The following is an 18,982-nucleotide window of genomic DNA, read 5'->3' as shown; positions in this document are numbered from 1 at the left end:
GAGATATCTGTGTTAAAAGTATGAGGCTGATGGTGATAGAAAGTCTAAAGAACACAGGGTGTTTAAGCTACTGCAACAGGAATTCCCAGTGGCAGATAGCTGCCCGATAACAACACTGCTTATCAGTTTCACTGGGTTCCTTGATCAATACCCGATTCATTTGAAATAAACTGCTCTCAATGTTCACTGTGGACCGAGGTGGTGGAGGAGGTGGGGGTTGAGGAGGAGGTGCTGGAGATAGTGCTGGTGGTTGTTGATGGCCTAACTGCAGATGATGGCTGGGTAAAGTGGGTTTAAGCAACTGCGCCATGATCACCAGAGCTCATTTGTTCAAAAGCAATCCGATCGGATTACATCTATCGGATTGGATCAAATATTAAAAAATGGATTCTGAAATCTGATAAAATAATTTAATCCAATCTTGGTTTAGATCTGAATCAAACCTTCAGTATGTGTTGTTCATAACTTTTTAGTAGGAATGGGATAACTTTGATCCCAAAAGTCTGTATTACCCTGATCCTAGCGGAAGCGCGGATTCAAGGAATAATCCACTCTTTTTTACATTGTAGTATATACATTTATAGATATTTTACACTTCATTTGTAAAATATTAATAAATAGGCTACCGCCTTTCAATGCAGTAATGAAAAAAGATGGGATTTTATCCCATAAAATAATCCCCCATATAGCTGTCAATATCAAAGACAATATATTCAATTGTTATTGTCATTTCTTAGCACTGTATACAAATTCTATATAATTTGATAACTCTGAAGGTTTGTATCTGGATCAAGGTGATCAAATCCGCTTTGAAAAACTGGCCCAAATGTACGATGATCCTGGATAGCAAAAACCGACTTCTTCTGTTGGTAAGAAAGTCATCTGGTTGGCATAGCAGACACACACACACACACACACACACACACACACACACACACACACACACACACACACACACACACACACACACACACACACACACACACACACACACACACACACACACAGACAAACACAGACAAACACAAGCATATGCACCACACCACCGTCTGGATCTTGGATATCAAAAAGCGTCTGAACTGAATAATTAGGCAGTGCAAATAGATTTTACCATTGTCTATAAACGTGTATTCATTAACCCTACTGTGTAAAGATGTTGTTTTAGATGTTTTTTCAAGTGTAAATCAATCCTCTTCTTGCTAAAGAATGAGGAACTTGAGACTGAAACCGGGTCAATCTTTATGGTTGGAGTTCTAATGACTCATTTAGATTCTCAGAAAGAAAAAAAATGGCTGTGTCTTTTTTCATTTCTCTATCAGCATAAGCTTTGCAGGTGGCCTCCTCTCTGGCCCCCTGAATTTAAGCACATATCCCAGGTACAGACGACAGGGTGCAGTGAAACGACATACACCCCACCTCCAGAAGACGCTGTGCAGCGAACCAACATATACCCCAGCTTCACACGACCGGGCGCAGAGGACATATAGCTCAGTCACAGACTACTACTGCGGGTGAAGACGATGGCTCCCCTAAACGTTGCTGTGCTCCTCTTCCTTGGAATCCAAAGCTCAGGTAATCATTTGTTAACAAATGACCGGTTGAAATCCTGTTTCTTCTTGATCTTGATAACTTCTATATTGTTGTATTGCATCTTGATGCGTAATGATGTTGAGGATGTGTTTGTTCATATAATGAGATGAGGGAGTTGTGGTCTCTTTTGCAGCTTTGACCACTGAATTCAAGATGAATGGAGCGCCCAAGCATTCTAAGCATCTAGTGAGTGATGATTTGTTGGTTCTTAGTCATTTTAAAGCAGGATTTAACAAAACAGATCTGTAGATAACATGTGCTGTTTTACAGGGACTTTACTTGCATGATCCTTTGATGGTCAAAAGGATAGAAATCTTACTTTGATTTTCGGTGTATCAATAATGGACTGAAGAAAATATATATTTATCCTCAGGGTGCAATATAAATGTGTGACTTAATACATTTTGTCATACATTATAACTCATTGGCAGAAATAACTATATATTTCCGCATCATTCCAAAGAAACAAATTAACATAAATATTTTACATACATTTAGACTAAAACAAATACCTTAAAGTCTGACTATATAATCTGATGGAAATTTAACACAATATTCTAAGTTAGAAATTATACAATTACAATGTCGTTTTTCTTCCGTCCTCACATATAGGATGCAAAATGTGTACCTCTCCTATACATTAAGTCTATATATAGTAAACACATGTTCGTCAGGATGGGATTTGCTAAAATAGAATAATATGAGTCTACACTGTCTTGGCCTTGCTCTGACCTGCTCACATAACAAATATTGCAGTATAAATAGTGTTATCACAGTATGCAGGCATTGTATTCTTTCAGTCCCTATCACACACTGTTCATCTGGTTCACCAATATTGAATCAGCTATTGAACACATTCCCAAAGCAACTATTTCAGTTCCAAGATTACTTCGTCATACTTTGAGGAATGAAATACAATTGTGAAAAATAAAATTCACCGCTGTGACTGATTGACAAACAACTATGAGAGACACAACATTGATTTCCAAGTTAGGATTAAATAGAAATCATTGATCCTGTATAAACATTGTGATTTATTATTCTCCATATTAAGCCCTTGGGTAAGAAATGTTGAGACATCACTAAGATAAGTAAAACAGAATAATGCATATATATATTCTGTTCATGTTATTAAACATACTATGATAAAGAATAAATTGGTTTTAACATTAGACCCTGTGGGATTGTAATGTTGTAAAATAATATAATGCAACAATATAATAACTATCTCTGTCATATTAATATGTCTTCTTTAGACTGGGGAGGTTTGCGAGGACTGCAGTGAAATATTCAACCTGGTGGTTGACATCCTTACCAACGCGGACATCCAGGTGGGTGAAACAGTCTCACAATAAAGTACCTGGAGAACACAAAGTTTGCCTTTAAATACTACTATTTTATATTATTCATCAATCCAAATATGTCTGGAAAGATAGGCTCTAGTTAGCATCTGCATTTGGACCAGTTCCAAATAAGTAGCATTAGGTAAAAGTGGTATCAGTTCCGAATATCTACAAAAAATATAAAAACCTGTTTGAATTCACACACACAGGCACACACACAGACATGTATTTGTGGCGGTAACCTTGATAGTTCCCCTTTTATACAGATCAGTTCACATTTTGTAGAACGGATTGGAGAAGTGATAAAAGCGATGAACAATACAGATATGATAGAGCGGATTGCGAATGGTTATAATAAAGAAGATATAGTGTATGATACAGGAGATATATGATTCAGGCATGATAAAGGATGTGAAGGTAATGAAAAATAACCCCACGCCTGCAGAGGAAGATGATGGACAACCTTGAGGTTTTGTGTGATTACTTGCCAAACCCCGGCAGATCTGGCCAGATCTGCCGCCAGCAGGTGGAGCAGATCTTGCCAATGGCAATCAATTTCATCACCAATTCAGTGGTAAGTTCGAAACTTTTTTTTAGAGCTGTCAAGCGATTAAAATATTTAATCGTGATTAATCACATTAATGTCATAGTTAACTCACGATTAATCGCAAATTATTTTTCTATGCTAAATATCCCTTGATTTTTTTGTCCCATAATTCTTCTCATTTTAATTCTCTTATCAACATGGTGAAGTGCATCGGCTTGCCTTGTGAAAATTATTTTTTATTGATAACAACATTGGCATATACTGATCAAAACAGGACGATACAAAAAAAAAAAAATTGTATCGTCTTTGTTTTGAGCCAAAGAATTTTTTTTTTTTTTTTTTTTTATAAAATAATTACGTTAATCGCGCGATAATTTTTTTAACGCCGTTAAATTTGGTTTGCGTTAACGCCGTTAATAACGCGTTTAACTGACAGCTCTACTTTTTTTCTAAACTAAATGACATCTCGGATCATCTTCGTTCATGTAGTTAGTCTTGTCCCCCATTTGCTTCTCTTTTGTGTTGAAATTGCGTTGGAGTCCAGACCCATCTTTACCAATATATGCCACTGCTCATTCCTTATCACATTCTGTACAGCAACCAGAGCAAGTGTGCTCTTTCCTTGGGCTATGTGGCTCGCACTTAGAGGACGGCCATGAGAGGAAGCTGATCATTGATATCCAGGAGAGTGTGAGGGCTGCCATCGAGGCTCTGGACCTGAGTGACATGCCATGGGCAGGAGAAGACAGCAAGCTCACGGTACAGTGGATACAAGTCTTCAATCCCTTGCTTTCATCCCAAATAATCAACCCAAGCCCTCTACTGTTAACACAAACACAACTGTAGTATCAACAGTAACACTACAGTAGTAACACTACTGTAGTATCAACACAAACACTACTGTATAATCAACCCCTTCAACTTTAATGTAGTAAAAACTAGTGCTGTCAGTTAAACGCGTTATTAACGGCGTTAACGCAAACCAATTTTAACGGCGGTAATTTCCTTATCGCGCGATTAACGCAATTTATTATTTTTAATTTTCAAAACAATATTTACAGAACTCAAAACAAAGAAGCAGTAGCCTGACTGCTATGTTCAAGGCATTATGTTTGTATTTTCATCCTTTAATTGCACTTTAGGCTTTTTTTTTGTATCGCCCTGTTTTGATCAGTATATGCCAATGAGCATTAAAATTAGAACAATTAATGGGACAAAGAAATCAAGGGATATTTAGCATAGAAAAAAGATTTGCGATTAATCGTGGTTACTCGCGAGTAATCGTGAGTTAACTATGCCATTAATGTGATTAATCGCGATTGAATATTTTAATCGCTTGACAGCACTAGTAAAAACCCTTAAACTCTACTGTATTATCAACACAATCATTCTACTGTAGTACCAACCATAATACTAATGTAGTACAAACACTGCAGTAAACACTAAATACTGTATTTACATCACTACTGTAGTACCAACACTACTGTAGTACAAACACTCTACTGTAGTATCAACACTACACTGTAGTATCAACACAATCATTCTACTATAGTATCAACCCTTACACTCTACTCTAGTAACATTCGACTGTCGTAACACAAACCTTCTGCTAAAGTTTCAACACAAACACCACTGTAGTAACATAAACCCTCTATTGTAGTTTCAACACAAAACTCTTCTTTAGTATCAACAAACACTTAGAAGGCCTAGCTATCCGTGGGCTTGTATTGTATCAAGGTAGGAACGGGTTGGTCTTGTTTTTCAGGGCGCGTCCTCCATTCAATGCACCTACTGCCTGGTCATTATGGATGCTTTGCAGAAGATGTTCCCAAAAGAAAAGACAGAGGTAAGAGGTTGTCTGTTGTGGGCAGACAACAAAACACAAAGAAGATCCTTCCATTCATAATCACACCAAAACCCACAATTACACATCGGGGGGAAAAGCATGATTTGTCTTCCGACTGCATCCTCCCCGGTTTGGTATCACATGACATCTTGTTGTTCATTGTGCCAGGCGGCAGTGGTGGACGTCCTGCTAGCGGGGTGTGGCCTCCTCCCGGCCTCCTACACAGATAAGTGTGAGGCTCTTGTAGATTCATTCGTCAAGACGGTGCTGGATACCCTGCTGAGTCACATAACACCCAAGACCATCTGTTCCCTGGTCCAACTGTGTTCAGTGCAGGAAAGAGCCCTCAACAGTGAGTCAGCAGAAAATAAAAAAACACACATCCCACATTTGTAAAGGTTGACGAAAGTTTGTTTGGTTACAATGCGCTGCGATGGTTAAGTTACCACGACACATGGTTTAAAAGGATTGTTGTGATCCAACGCGCGTGCGCGTGTGTGTGTGTGTGTGTGTGGAACAGGGGAGGCGTTTGTGGACCCTTGCACTGTACAGAGCTTCAGATGCAGGGACTTAAGGAACGCAGTGAGATGTGGAGTAAGTATAAACAAAGTACTGTGTATACAAATTCCAACATTTTCAAAATTACCAAGTTCAACAGTCTAAACTTTACTTTTCTGTCTGCAGACTGTGTCATTCTGTCAGAGATTTGCCTGGAAGTCCGCCCGAAAGACCCTTTTTAAATATGCTGGATGAATATGAATGTTTGTTTAAAGGGGACATATTATACCACCAGGTGTGAGTGTGATTAGCCTTACAAGCCGTTTCAAAAATTGGCCCCTTATGACATCACAAGTGGGCGTGTCCACCTAGACGTGTGCGAGATAGATCAGTCTACCAGCCTTCCCAGTGGACTGAAGTAAACGTTGCAGATTTTCGAAACGGCTTGTAATGGCTAATCACACTCACACCTGGTATTATATGTCCCCTTTAAATCGTTTTCCTTGAGGCTGGGAACATGCCCCAACCTCAAACTCTTTCGTCCAACAGATGACCTGTTGCAACTTCCATTTTCAAATATTGCTTCAGTCATTAACAATATTGACTTATTTTACTGTTTGCACTTCTTTCACCTTTCACTATTGCTATTTTTTTTTAAGTTGATATGATTCAGTCTTGTGATTTTTTACCTTAAATAAAAAAATATTTTGTGACCTCTTAGACTAATTTGAGCTGCAGCATATTCCGGCGTTGAGAAGGAATCTTTAACCTCCGTCTGAGAAGCTTAATGTGTTTTAATGGCATAGTATTGTATGAAGCATTAAAATTTGATTGCTGTCCCAAATTCTATTTTTCCACTTGTTTGTTTCCCCCATTACTTAACAATTGTACAAAACTGTGTTCAAACACGCACCATGCCCGCAACAAAACACTTGTACATTGTATGCTTGACACACAATGAAAGTGGAACATGTAGAAATTATTGCAAGACCAGGAAGTTTAACAACTTACTGAGTTGAAACGGCAGTTAACCTCAAGGAAGTGTTGAACCAGAAACGCTTCAGGTGAAACCCTTCCTTAATTTAGTAGACAACATTATACAAAGTAGCCAGACATTAATGAAGACATAACAAATTAATATGTTAGAATTTAAGTTCCCCCGAGCAGATAAAACCAATGAACCAATGATTCTGAACAGACTACATTTAAATGAGAGTCCTGGTTTGCTTTCTGTGACGACCAGGTTTTTGTATTTATACATTATAGCGACTACACACAGAAGATACTGTAATATCATGTATAAATCTAAAGACGGTACGAACGTAGTGATCAGAGGGACAAACGACAGATATAGGGTAGGATATTTTATTCAGATAGCAACCGTGTTGGACAGCACAACGTTGGATACATTGGGGAAGACAGTGTTGTGGGGGGGGGGGGGGGGGGGGGGGAGGGGGTGGCCAATTTACATTCTGGGGATTCCGGCCGCGCCACACGAGAAGGGCAGAATGTTAGAAAGGCACTTTTACTAATGTCATTATCCACACCAGTAGACATGTCTGTAACAGCAACAAATACTGAGATAAAAAAAAAGGGTGGTGGAACAACAGGAACCCACAGAGAAGCATGTAAACGGGCTGGTTTCTCTGTACAACACCAGCCAATCTGCTTCAGTCTGTCGGAGGGATCCACATGTGGAAAGGTTTTTTTTGTTTGAGAGACTTCCTGTGGTGTTCGAGATACCCATCGACCCGTGGAATGCTCAGCAACACGTTACCTCACACAGTCACTCATTGTAGGGCCGAGGACTCGAACACCAAAGACGTCAGGGGCCACTGCACGCACATCACACTGACGACACCTTCCCCACACTCAATATAATACAGCGGAATACAGCCCGACACGGACGCGTGGGCGCCAGACTCGTGGTGTCGTTTAACAAAATACAACATTCACCTCTGTACACGGAATGAGTCAGACGTCATACTGCGCTGTAGTTATTTAACCTCCCCCGCACCCAAAAGATCCCAACGTTGCTCTTTTCAACTACTAAATGTAGCGCTATGACGAAAAACTACAAAAATATTCCCTAGATTTAGCAAAAACGGGACGTCGACTCAAACTCAGGTATTCCCCCACCTGCAGCAGCCATCTTGTAGTCAACCACGCGCAGGCCAACCCACACTCAAAATGGAGAGAAGACAGCAACCACTACAGCTGCTGCATCCTGAGGAAGCAAGTCTCTCAGCGTGAATATAGGTACCAGAGCCGAAAGAAGAACAACTAAAGACAGTCTCACACAAACACACACGCACTACGAACCCTGCCCCCCTCTCCTCCTGACCAACATTAAGGACAGTTTTAGTGTCCGGTTCCTTGCTCTAAAAGGCCTTAAGGGTGGTGCCCTGCAGGCTGCGCCGGGTTTCTCTGTAGCTACACCCGTACTCACAGCTCTGCAGGCCACGATTGTCTACAACGTGGTCCGATAGGCCAGCGTGACAAACATTCACATCACGTCGATAAATATAGTAAAAGGGTGTGCGGCGATCCATGTGAGCACCCAGAGACTAATATTAGCAGCTTCTCAGTTCTCTGTAAAACTTCTCCTTTGTGTTTACAGCTGCTGCAACATCCACTATCGTGTTCATAGCTTCTACAGTTGGCCTACATCAAACTCCATGGGGGGGTGTAGATGGGTGCTAGCTTTAGCACGCTAGCATGTGCAGATTGAAGCCGCCAGACCATTAACTGCCTTTCCTCTAAGAAAGAGGTATTTGGGGTATAAATGTCATGTTTCTGTTATGGCTAGGAACTTTTAAAAAGCTTGTTATGGGTGCCCAACCAATTGTAACTATCAAAAGGGGACAAGGATTTTCTCCTGCTCACAAGTATTGCCCATTGTTGTTGAGAGAATCCCTTTCCATTAAACAAGTCACTGTGTCCTCATACTGGAGCTCATTCTCATGTATGATGCCTGCGCATCCAGCGTAAAAGGCTTAAATCAGGGACAAAACGCTACTTGTGGTTGGGGAAAAAGCATGGGTGCTCTTGCTCCCTTCTGGGTGGAGGTCTACACAATCTTTACGGCGACCTCCAACTTTGAAAGAACGACAGAGTGGAGTGTAACACGACAGCAGTGAGCATTTGGGAACACTGCAAGCCAATAAAGAGAGAGCAACATAATCTTGCATGAGACAAGATTACAGTGCATTATCGGTTTAGAAGTCAGCTAATGTGATATGAACAGGAAACAGAGAGAGCAAGCAGGCTTCTGAAATATGGCATAAGCCTGCTGTAACAACGGGAGAAGTCAAAAAAACACTGTTGCACAAACATTGATTATCGTTATTTACCGGCCCTCTGACCAGTATTTGGCCCTGACACTTTCGGGTTTATTTCATAGAATGATGTTAACGTTTAATACAAGTTAAGCGCAAATAATCAACGCTTTCCCCACTATATAAATATAAATCATAATGCAATTGAACCAAGTGGCACTACCTCTATCAAGTTCATGTATCATCTATAATCGGTTATTATAATTGTTGTTGTTATTTTGCCATCGAACCTTCAGTTGCCTTCTCTTTAAAAAAAAGGGGTAGTACAGCACACAGTAGTGAGTGCTAGGGACCACGCCGGGAGGGGGTGAGGGAGGGGGGAGGGTTGAGAGAATGGAAAGGAACACGGGAGGAACAACAGCACCCCCTAGTGGGTGGAGAGATCACACAAACCGGTGTGAGGCTGGGAGAGGACCCGTACTCAGTACTTGAGCTTCTTGGGCACCTCCCAGGAGAAGTCCTCCCGTCCGAAGTGGCCGTACGCTGCGGTGCACTGGTACATGGGCCTCTTCAGCTTCAGCTCCCTGGAGAAACAGAGCCAGCAAAGCTGTAGCTGGAGTAGTGTGTTCACCCTCCCCCCACTGACCGAGTCGCCCTCACATGCTTCCATTGATTTTGAAAATATAAATTAAAACGGTATGATGGTACTCGTTTGAATATGTGTGATAAGTTGAAATAACCTTAAAGAATATTCATTTTCAAATGATCAAATAATGAAGCCCTTGGTTAAATCCTGGCTTATGGATCATGGACCATCACAGGAAACCATACCTGACAATGACACCGGGACGCAGGTCAAAGTTCCTCTTGACGATGTCCAGCAGCTCCCTCTCACTGCGGTCGGACGTCCCATAGTGGAAGATGGAGATGGACAGAGGGTGGGCCACCCCAATAGCATACGCCACCTGGAGCACAACAACACACACACACACACACACACACACACACACACACACACACACACACACACACACACACACACACACACACACACACACACACACACACACACACACACACACACACACACACACACACACACACACACCATGCCAAAGGTCATGAGGTTCTTCAGCAGGCCCACTGGTCTGTAGCAGCATTATCACACCCCCAGGGCCGAAACTAGACATCCATCCATCTATCTCCATCCATCCATCCATCAATCCATATATATCTATATCCATCCTTCTATATCCATCCATCCATCCATCCATCCACCTATATCCATCCATCCATCCATCCATCCACCTATATCCATCCATCCAACCATCCACCTATATCCATCCATCCATATACATCCATCCATCCATCCATCTATATCCATCCATCTATATCCATCCATCCATCTATATCCATCCATCCATCTATATCCATTAGAGCTTTGACTCCGAACTTCGTTATTCGAATATAATTCGAATATCGAAAAATAAATCAAAATTCGAACGAATATTAGGCAGCCCTTAATATTTGAACCTGCTATGGGCAGGCCAAGAGGGAAAGACGTCGGAGAACCCGACGCAGTCTATTCATAATATTGTAATGACCACGGAAGAGGCAGTGAATGAAGTATTGACAGCGATTTATTAGAAACCTAATAAACCGTTGGAACACGCAAGACCATAGCAACGCGGTAAACAAACCTCGCGAAGCCCAATCCAGGTCTTACTGAAGGCATTTAATGGTCAAAATATTATTAATAAATATTCAAATATATTCGAACATTTATATTAATAAACAAACAAACTTCGAATATGAGTTTTGGGCAAAAGTCAAAGCCCTAATATCCATCCATCCATCTATATCCATCCATCCATCCATCGATATCCATCCAGCTATATCCATTTATCCATCTATATCCATCCACCTATATCCATCCATCCATCCATCCATCGATATCCATCCACCTATATCCTTCTATATCCATCCATCTATATCCATTTATCCTTCTATATCCATCCATCCATCCATCCATATCCATCCATCTATATCCATCCATCCATCCATCCATATCCATCCATCTATATCCATCCATCCAGGGGGCCGTTACCTGCACCAGGACCCGCTTGCAGAGGCCCGCCTTCACCAGGGACTTGGCCACCCAGCGGGCTGCGTAGGCAGCCGAGCGGTCCACCTTGGTGTAGTCCTTCCCCGAGAAGGCCCCGCCGCCGTGGGCCCCCCAGCCCCCGTAGGTGTCCACGATGATCTTGCGACCGGTGAGGCCGGCGTCGCCCTTGAGGTGCCGGAGAGACCGCAATGGTGTTTGTTGAGACTAAATTCATACCATCATTCATGGCTCGCTTTGTTTTTCTCAACTGAGGGGTTAGTTTTCTTAAGACGTGTTTAGATCATTGTTAATTAATGATAAGCATCAGAAAATGAATGGTCATGTTTGCCAGTCTTTAATAATAATAATAATAATACATTTAATTTAGCGGCATTGGTCAGGGTGGTAGAGCGGGTTGACTGGCAACTGGAAGGATGCTAGTTGGATCCACAGCTCCTGAGTCCCTGCATATGGTTGACACCGCCGTTGGTGGGTGAATGTGTGTATGAATGGATGAATCATTGGGCATTAACGTGTAAAGCGCTTTGAGTGGCCACTGGTGAGGGAGGCGCTGTATGCACGCAGCCCGTTTGCACGCGTGCAGACCACAGTCACCTGCGGGCCTCCGATGACGAAGCGCCCGCTGGGCTGCAGGTGGTAGACGGTGTCGTCGTCCAGGTAGGCCGGGGGCACCACCGCCCGCACCACACACTCCTTCAGGGACGCCCGCATCTCCTCCAGGGAGACGACCTCGTCGTGCTGCACCGACACCACCACGGTGTGCACGCGCAGGGGCAGCATGGCCCCGCGGTCCTGCCTGTACTGCACCGTCACCTGATGGAGGAGATCACACACACACACACACACACACACACACACACACACACACACACACACACACACACACACACACACACACACACACACACACACACACACACACACACACACACACACACACACACACACACACACTCTATAACCCCGGCGATAGGAATATAGCTATAATTATAGCTTTCTCCATTCACACTGAAGTTTCCTGTAGCAGACGCTTTTATCCACCAACTACCAGGCCCTCCTCCCCGCTTCCTCTTCCTCCCTGATGCACCTCCTCGTTCCCCTCTCTGCATCTCGTCCTCCTTGCTGTACCCCCTCCTCTTCCCTCATGTACGTCGTCCTCCTCCTCCCTATTTTTCGTCATACACTTCCTACCTCCTATACATCCTCCTCCCGGCTGTATCTCCACCTACCCCTAGCTCCTGTGCATCCTCTGCCACCCTGCTTTACCTCCTCCGCCCCGCTATACCTCCTCCCTGCTGCAACTCCAACCTATTTGCTTTTCCTCCTCATCCCTGCTGTATCTCCTCCTCCTCCTCTGTGCTGTACCCCCTCCTCCTCTTCCTCCTCCTCCCTGCTGTGCCGCCTCCTCCTCCTCCTCCTCTGTGCTGTACCCCCTCCTCCTCTTTCTCCTCCTCTGTGCTGTACCCCCTCCTCCTCTTTCTCCTCCTCCTCCTCTGTGCTGTACCCCCTCCTCCTCTTTCTCCTCCTCCTCCTCTGTGCTGTACCCCCTACTCCTCTTTCTCCTCCTCCTCCTGTGCTGTACCCCCTCCACCTCTTCCTCCTCCTCCTCTGTGCTGTACCCCCTCCTCCTCCTCCCTGCTGTGCCTCCTCCTCCTCCTCCTCTGTGCTGTACCCCCTCCTCCTCCTCCAGTGCTGTACCCCCTCCTCCTCCTCCTCTGTGCTGTACCCCCTCCTCCTCCTCTGTGCTGTACCCCCTCCTCCTCCTCCTGTGCTGTACCCCCTCCTCCACTTCCTCCTCCCTGCTGTGCCTCCTCCTTCTCCTCTGTGCTCCTCCTCCTCCTCCTCCTCCTCCTCTGTGCTGTACCCCCACCTCCAGCTTGCTGTTCCTCCTCCTCCTCCTCTGTACTGTACCCCCTCCTCCTCCTCCCTGCTGTACCCCCACCTCCAGCTTGCTGTTCCTCCTCCTCCTCCTCCTCCTCTGTACTGTACCCCCTCCTCCTCCTCCCTGCTGTACCCCCACCTCCAGCTTGCTGTTCCTCCTCCCCTCCTCCTCCTCTTCCTCTGTACTGTACCCCCTCCTCCTCCTCCCTGCTGTACCCCCACCTCCAGCTTGCTGTTCCTCCTCCTCCTCTGTACTGTACCTGGGTTTTGGAGTCGGGCCGTAGCCAGGGCAAGGTTCCATCGCGGCGCAGCTCAGCCATCTTGGCGTTGAGCTTGTGAGCCAGAATGATGGTGAGGGGCATGCATTCCTCTGTCTCATCGGTGGCATAGCCGAACATCAGACCCTGCCGTGATGTAGGAGACCCTTGCTTTAATCAAACAACACACGCCAAATACACCAGAGAATGAACTTATTCAAAAGTTAGCTCCTTCTGACCTGGTCTCCAGCCCCGACGTCCTCCTCCTTGCGGTCCAGGTGGACTCCCTGAGCGATGTCGGGGGATTGCTGCTCCAACGCAACCAGGACATTGCAGGTCTTGTAGTCGAAGCCTTTGGGATGAAAACATTAAGAGATCTGCTTTGGTTACATCCACACCAGGGTGCGGCATTTGGACAACACATGCGGTTAAACGTAACTCTGACGGCCAACACCAGCCCAGCTCACTGTACCTTTGGAGGAATCATCGTAGCCGATGTGCTTGATGGTCTCTCTCACGATCTTCTGGTAGTCCACGTGAGCCCTGGATGTGATCTCCCCGGCCAGCAGGATCATGCCCGTCTTCGCCACCGTCTCTGAGGAAACAAACACACATAAGGAGGTCAAGGTGAACTACCACTATGGGTCACTTTTCTACACTCATTAGTTTATTGGGATGTTATCAGCTCACAAGTTCCAAGGTGTAAACAGACATATGGCCATTCATTGATAATGTAGTCCTATACCTCTTATCTTGCTTTGAACTACAATATACTTTGCCTTAGCATTGGTGCTGCATCGTTGAAACATTCAAATCACAATATGAAATCTCTTCACTACCACATTAACAGTTTGAATTCATTGCAAACTGCACCATGTGTTACACTAACTGTTTTTAATCATTGTTTACGTGTTGTTTAAAGACCAAAGAATAGTAATCCATTCAACGTGAACACTGCTCAAACAGAATAGTGTTAAGTGTGATTTAAGTGCCAGTTCATTAGATTAGTGTTTTCTCCCTGGGACTGAGGACGGCATAGAGCTGATTACCAAAATCTTATCTCCAGTACATCACAGCGCCTAGAGCTTCTTTCAATCCACTTTCCTCACGGGAAACTAAATCCCAGACTCACACCAAAGACTTAACCCAGACTTTGCTTTCATACATAGGTTTAATTAATGTTAAGGTTAAATACAATAAGTAAATTACATAGTGCATTAGATCGAATACATTGTAGATCCTCTACTCCAAAATGTGTGATACCATCCTTTCTCATTACTGTGGATTGTTAACTCCTTTCTTTCACTTGAGAGGATCCATGTTTTCCACTTTTTTTATTTACTTATCTAGAAATAATCTCAATCAAATGACTGCAGTCTGTTCAGACTGAATCTCGGCCTCAACCTTGGAACCAGACGAGTCTGCAAGCTCACATTTTACCGCTCTGATGGGTTGTGGGTCTATCAAATTGCGTCTATGATTTTAGTCTATGTCCCCGTTGATATTGCCTTTTTGAAATTGAAATGAACTGGGGGTATCCAGTCTTGTACTCATTTGCGAGTGAGTCTGACGATTTCAGGCACGGGTCCCTAGGGCTGGACAACACATTTGTAGTGGGTCATGTGTCCAGCCGTTATTTCTCCTCGGGGTGACCCAGCAGGTGTGACTTGATGGCCCTGATACAGCCACAGCCAGAGCAATGGAAGTCACACACCTGATCTGTGCTTATCATCATTCAAAAGATTGCAGGCCTGGTCTAAAAAATAAAAAAAAACTTGGGGTCACCAAAGAGCTGAGCTACAGCTGTGCTAAAAGCAGATAAAAATGGCGTGCAGAAGTTATGTTACTCTTATGTCACGTTCGTGTGAGGGTCTGGCCAGTTCTCAGCTCCAAAGTCCAAAGTCCAAAGAACATCAAAAAATACTCTTATCTTCGGACCTACTATGGACAAGGACATTTATTATTTTTCTATGACGGATATTACTGATATAACTGCTGCCCTCTAGTAAACCATGTCTGGACCGTCCTGTATCACTGAATATCAAAGATCACTGGTTCATAGTTTGATATGCTTTGAAATGGGAATCATTGACTAGGGACTTCACTACATTATGACGGTCATATGAGGATCCTGGCGCACTGAAACAATAACAATCTTCTTTACCTTGGGCTGAATTCCATGATGCAAATGACAGGTAATTATTAAGTTTGTTCCTTTCCCTCCGGATCCTTTGCAACATAACTCTTGGTAGCAGGTCAACAAAACATGTCTGTGTGTAAGTTTGCTTTGTTGTATTGTTGGTTCCTGTAATATCTATTGCCAACGATAGATAACTACAATATACGTAGGCCTTAGCATTGGTGCTGCGTTGATTAAATATTCAAATCACATTATGAAATCTCTTCACCACCACATGAACAGTTTGTATTCATTGCAAACTGCACCATGTGTTACACTAACTGTTTGTAATCATTATTTAGGCGTTGTTTAAAGACCAAGGAATAGTAATCAACGTGAATACTGCTCCAACAGAGTAGTGTTAAGTGTGATTTAAGTGCCAGTTCATTAGACTAGTGTTTTCTCCCTGGGACTGCAAATGCCATAAACACAGCAGGAAATACAATGACAGACTTCAAAAACAACAACGACTACTACTACTACTACTACTACTACTACTACTAGTACTTCTTCTTCTTACAGGCTTCAAACACAATACCATTTACTACATGCCGACTCTAGTTCTTCGGGTTTGACAGTCAAGGACTCTGAAAAGCAGCCGTGTGTTTACTGACCACATGCTACTTTAGCGTCAGGATCCTGCTTGAGGTGGGCGTCCAGAACCGCGTCACTGATTTGGTCACAAATCTTATCTGTGAAGCGACACAAAGAGGCAGGGATAAGTTCCTACTAACAGGCTGTAATGATACACTGGTATAGATATTGTGTCTTATTGAAAAAGATTACAATGGGATGGAACAGACAATGCAATATACTTGCCAGAACCACAAGATTTTATCTGGATATGAAGTATAACAAGAATGGTACCAGAACCATTTTCTGGAAACAAATAATGTAATATATAACACATTCCCAGAAGAGGGACACTGGACATACTTATTAACTGATATACTGGAATGGTTGTCACTGGACTCAGTGATTGTTTTACTGTATTGGTAACTACATCATTAAAAAAGTGTATTAACAGGATTTGGAGGGCTGTGACTTAACAACCCCAATCACTGTTAGAACTTAAAAAGAAACACGTATAACTTGTTAGACAATAATAGTTCAGGCAGATTTCCTAACTTTAAGCTTATAACAAAAACCGATTCTGACGTGTGTGTGTGTGTGTGTGTGTGTGTGTGTGTGTGTGTGTGTGTGTGTGTGTGTGTGTGTGTGTGTGTGTGTGTGTGTGTGTGTGTGTTGTACAAAGCTTGTTCGCACACCAGAGGGACTAGGTAAACGAGGTGTGTGTTACAAGTATTTCGTCGGGTTTTCAGACTATTACCATTATAATAACTAAAGCCCTTCAAACCTTGGCGCATGCGTAGAGCACAGCGTCAGCCCATGTGATCCACATGTTATGATGCTGGATTACGATGTTCTGGGCGGAGAGCTCCTACCTCGGATGAATTTATTGCTTTCCTGGCTTGCTAGTGCTACCTAGTAATAGTAAATGTGTATATGACTACTAACTTACGTATTTATAGTTAGGATGTGCCACACTACTAGTGTACCACCTAGTTGTGGTTAGGATTTGCATCACTACTAGCGTACCTAGTAATTGTGTATCTACTAGTGTGGGGGGTGATTTAGATAGATTGAACAAGAGCGTGTGAGTGTGTGTATACGACTCAAGCACATTGTTAAAAAAAAAGGTCCACAATAGAACATGTGACTTCATAAGACATGCAGCCACCTGACTAGAGGTGGTTTAAACCAGTTCAATGTAATATGACTGATGAGCCAGCAACAGACCCTTACTGACATAACCTTCCAGGCTCGTGCTGGACAGTGGGCATATGGTAGGAGTTCATTTTTAATACAGTAAGTGGTTAGACGGGCTCACAGAGAAATGCTGAACAACACAACACACACCCATGCGTCCACACCGTGTTAGCTGTTAGCTAGAATTACACAAAAAAGCACAAGCACACCAGCACTCTCTGAACCCACACCTTCTGGGACCGCGAGGAAGCGACAACATAACTCACCTGGATGACCTTCTCCAACAGACTCGGAGGTAAAAAGGAAACAGTCTTCATCATGAAGAGAGTTATAGCCGTTCATCTTCTGGAGGATTATTGTACGCTGCACCGGCTAGACACTAGCTTACTTAGGAGAGCACGCTGGGGTTCCTACGGGGCTTAAAACGGCTTCCACTGTTGGTGCGGTTCGCTCCTTGTGATGATAAACTACCAACAAATTAGGTGTGAGTTAATAGATTGCCGGTGAAACGTTGAGTCAGTCTTGAGGCGTCAGTGTCCACGCCCACTTGTTTTCACTACAGCCAATGGTCGTGTTGGAAAAAGCCCATATGATCCTCGCCGAGGAGGGATGCTGAACTCTACCGATATCCCGGTTTACCTTATCCATTTCCGGTATTCTACTTCATTTGAGCTGTGCACGCCGGTTAACAGTCCCCGGAACGAGAACAACAAGAACATGACATGAATAAAGAACATTACATGAATAACGACATGACATGAATAACAACAGGACTTTGCGGTGCCCGAGATGGAACATCTCCGGCCGCCTGGCTGCTGGAGGGAGAGGTTGTGTCTTAAATTGAAGGAAAATACACCAATAAAAATACCATTAACTGCGTGTATATATGAATGCAGTCTCGCAAAGCCAGACCAAACTACAGCAAGTAGAATTATATGTATGAGACGCATCGCAATACACCAAGAGTAATGTTATGAATTGAGTTCTGAACAGGTTGATTCGCTTTCATTTGTACGTTTCTATAACTATATAAGCCTTAACTACAAAGGATCATTAAGGATTAGACAGAAGCGCCACTTGGTGATATTAGTTTGACGACATGAGCTTGCAAAACAAAATAGTTCGTTAACAGGACATTAATTTAAGATTAGTCTTGGTCTCAAGACTAGCAATTTGCCAATATTTTAAGATCGGTGATATTGATATAATTATCTTACTATGCGTAGTCATTCTTACTATGCAAATTGTTTACCGTACATACGCCGTTAAGGCGCAGAGCAATATAAACCACGCACGCGAACGGCAGCTCACTTTTGAGGTGAACACTGAACACTTATCAAATAATCTATGCTGTTTTAACATTTCATAGGTTGGAAGTGTAGTTCTAATACCTCAATACTGAGGTATTAGTGGGAGGATATGCTTAACGTACGGCCAGAGAAATTATTTTCTTTGATTTTCTTTAATTCTACAACAGTATAGGGTTATCTTCTTGGCTGTCTACCTTGAGCTCTTTATCCTCTCACTTGCCCACACAGCAATTACCTTGATTGCTGACATTAGGGTCGTGGACTACCCTGGCCTTGCCTTAGGGCAGCGACCTCAGCATGTCCAGGATTTCTCCAAGGATAAGCTCCTGTGGCTTCTAAAGTCTGCTTTCTATTTTCA

The 18,982-nt window shown here is 43.3% G+C and overlaps 2 protein-coding genes across 3 annotated transcripts; one reads left to right on the top strand and one right to left on the bottom strand.

Moving 5' to 3' along the window:
* The first annotated feature begins 1,319 nt into the window (after window positions 1–1,319).
* On the top strand, window positions 1,320–6,663 carry sftpba (surfactant protein Ba). 2 transcript variants are annotated; one of them, XM_030355154.1, is made up of 9 exons: window positions 1,320–1,572; window positions 1,724–1,776; window positions 2,847–2,921; window positions 3,379–3,507; window positions 4,078–4,239; window positions 5,246–5,326; window positions 5,495–5,678; window positions 5,847–5,920; window positions 6,011–6,663. In XM_030355154.1, the coding sequence occupies exons 1-9, from the start codon at window positions 1,521–1,523 to the stop codon at window positions 6,077–6,079; spliced, it is 879 nt and encodes a 292-aa protein (XP_030211014.1). In that variant the 5' UTR covers window positions 1,320–1,520; the 3' UTR covers window positions 6,080–6,663. The 2 variants fall into 2 exon arrangements, with proteins under 2 accessions (XP_030211014.1, XP_030211016.1); XM_030355156.1 differs by lacking the exon at window positions 4,078–4,239.
* Window positions 6,664–7,177: 514 nt separating this feature from the next.
* On the bottom strand, window positions 7,178–17,942 carry mat2aa (methionine adenosyltransferase 2Aa). The gene is made up of 9 exons (XM_030355146.1): window positions 17,581–17,942; window positions 16,159–16,236; window positions 13,838–13,960; window positions 13,605–13,717; window positions 13,369–13,512; window positions 11,822–12,040; window positions 11,210–11,392; window positions 9,934–10,067; window positions 7,178–9,686 (listed from the first exon to the last, which is right to left on the bottom strand). The coding sequence occupies exons 1-9, from the start codon at window positions 17,654–17,656 to the stop codon at window positions 9,584–9,586; spliced, it is 1,173 nt and encodes a 390-aa protein (XP_030211006.1). The 5' UTR covers window positions 17,657–17,942; the 3' UTR covers window positions 7,178–9,583.
* Between the last annotated feature and the right edge of the window lie 1,040 nt (window positions 17,943–18,982).

This window comes from Gadus morhua, chromosome 4 (genome assembly GCF_902167405.1).
Source record: "Gadus morhua chromosome 4, gadMor3.0, whole genome shotgun sequence".
NCBI classification, from domain to species: domain Eukaryota; kingdom Metazoa; phylum Chordata; class Actinopteri; order Gadiformes; family Gadidae; genus Gadus; species Gadus morhua.
This window is presented reverse-complemented; position numbering and strand designations above follow the sequence as displayed.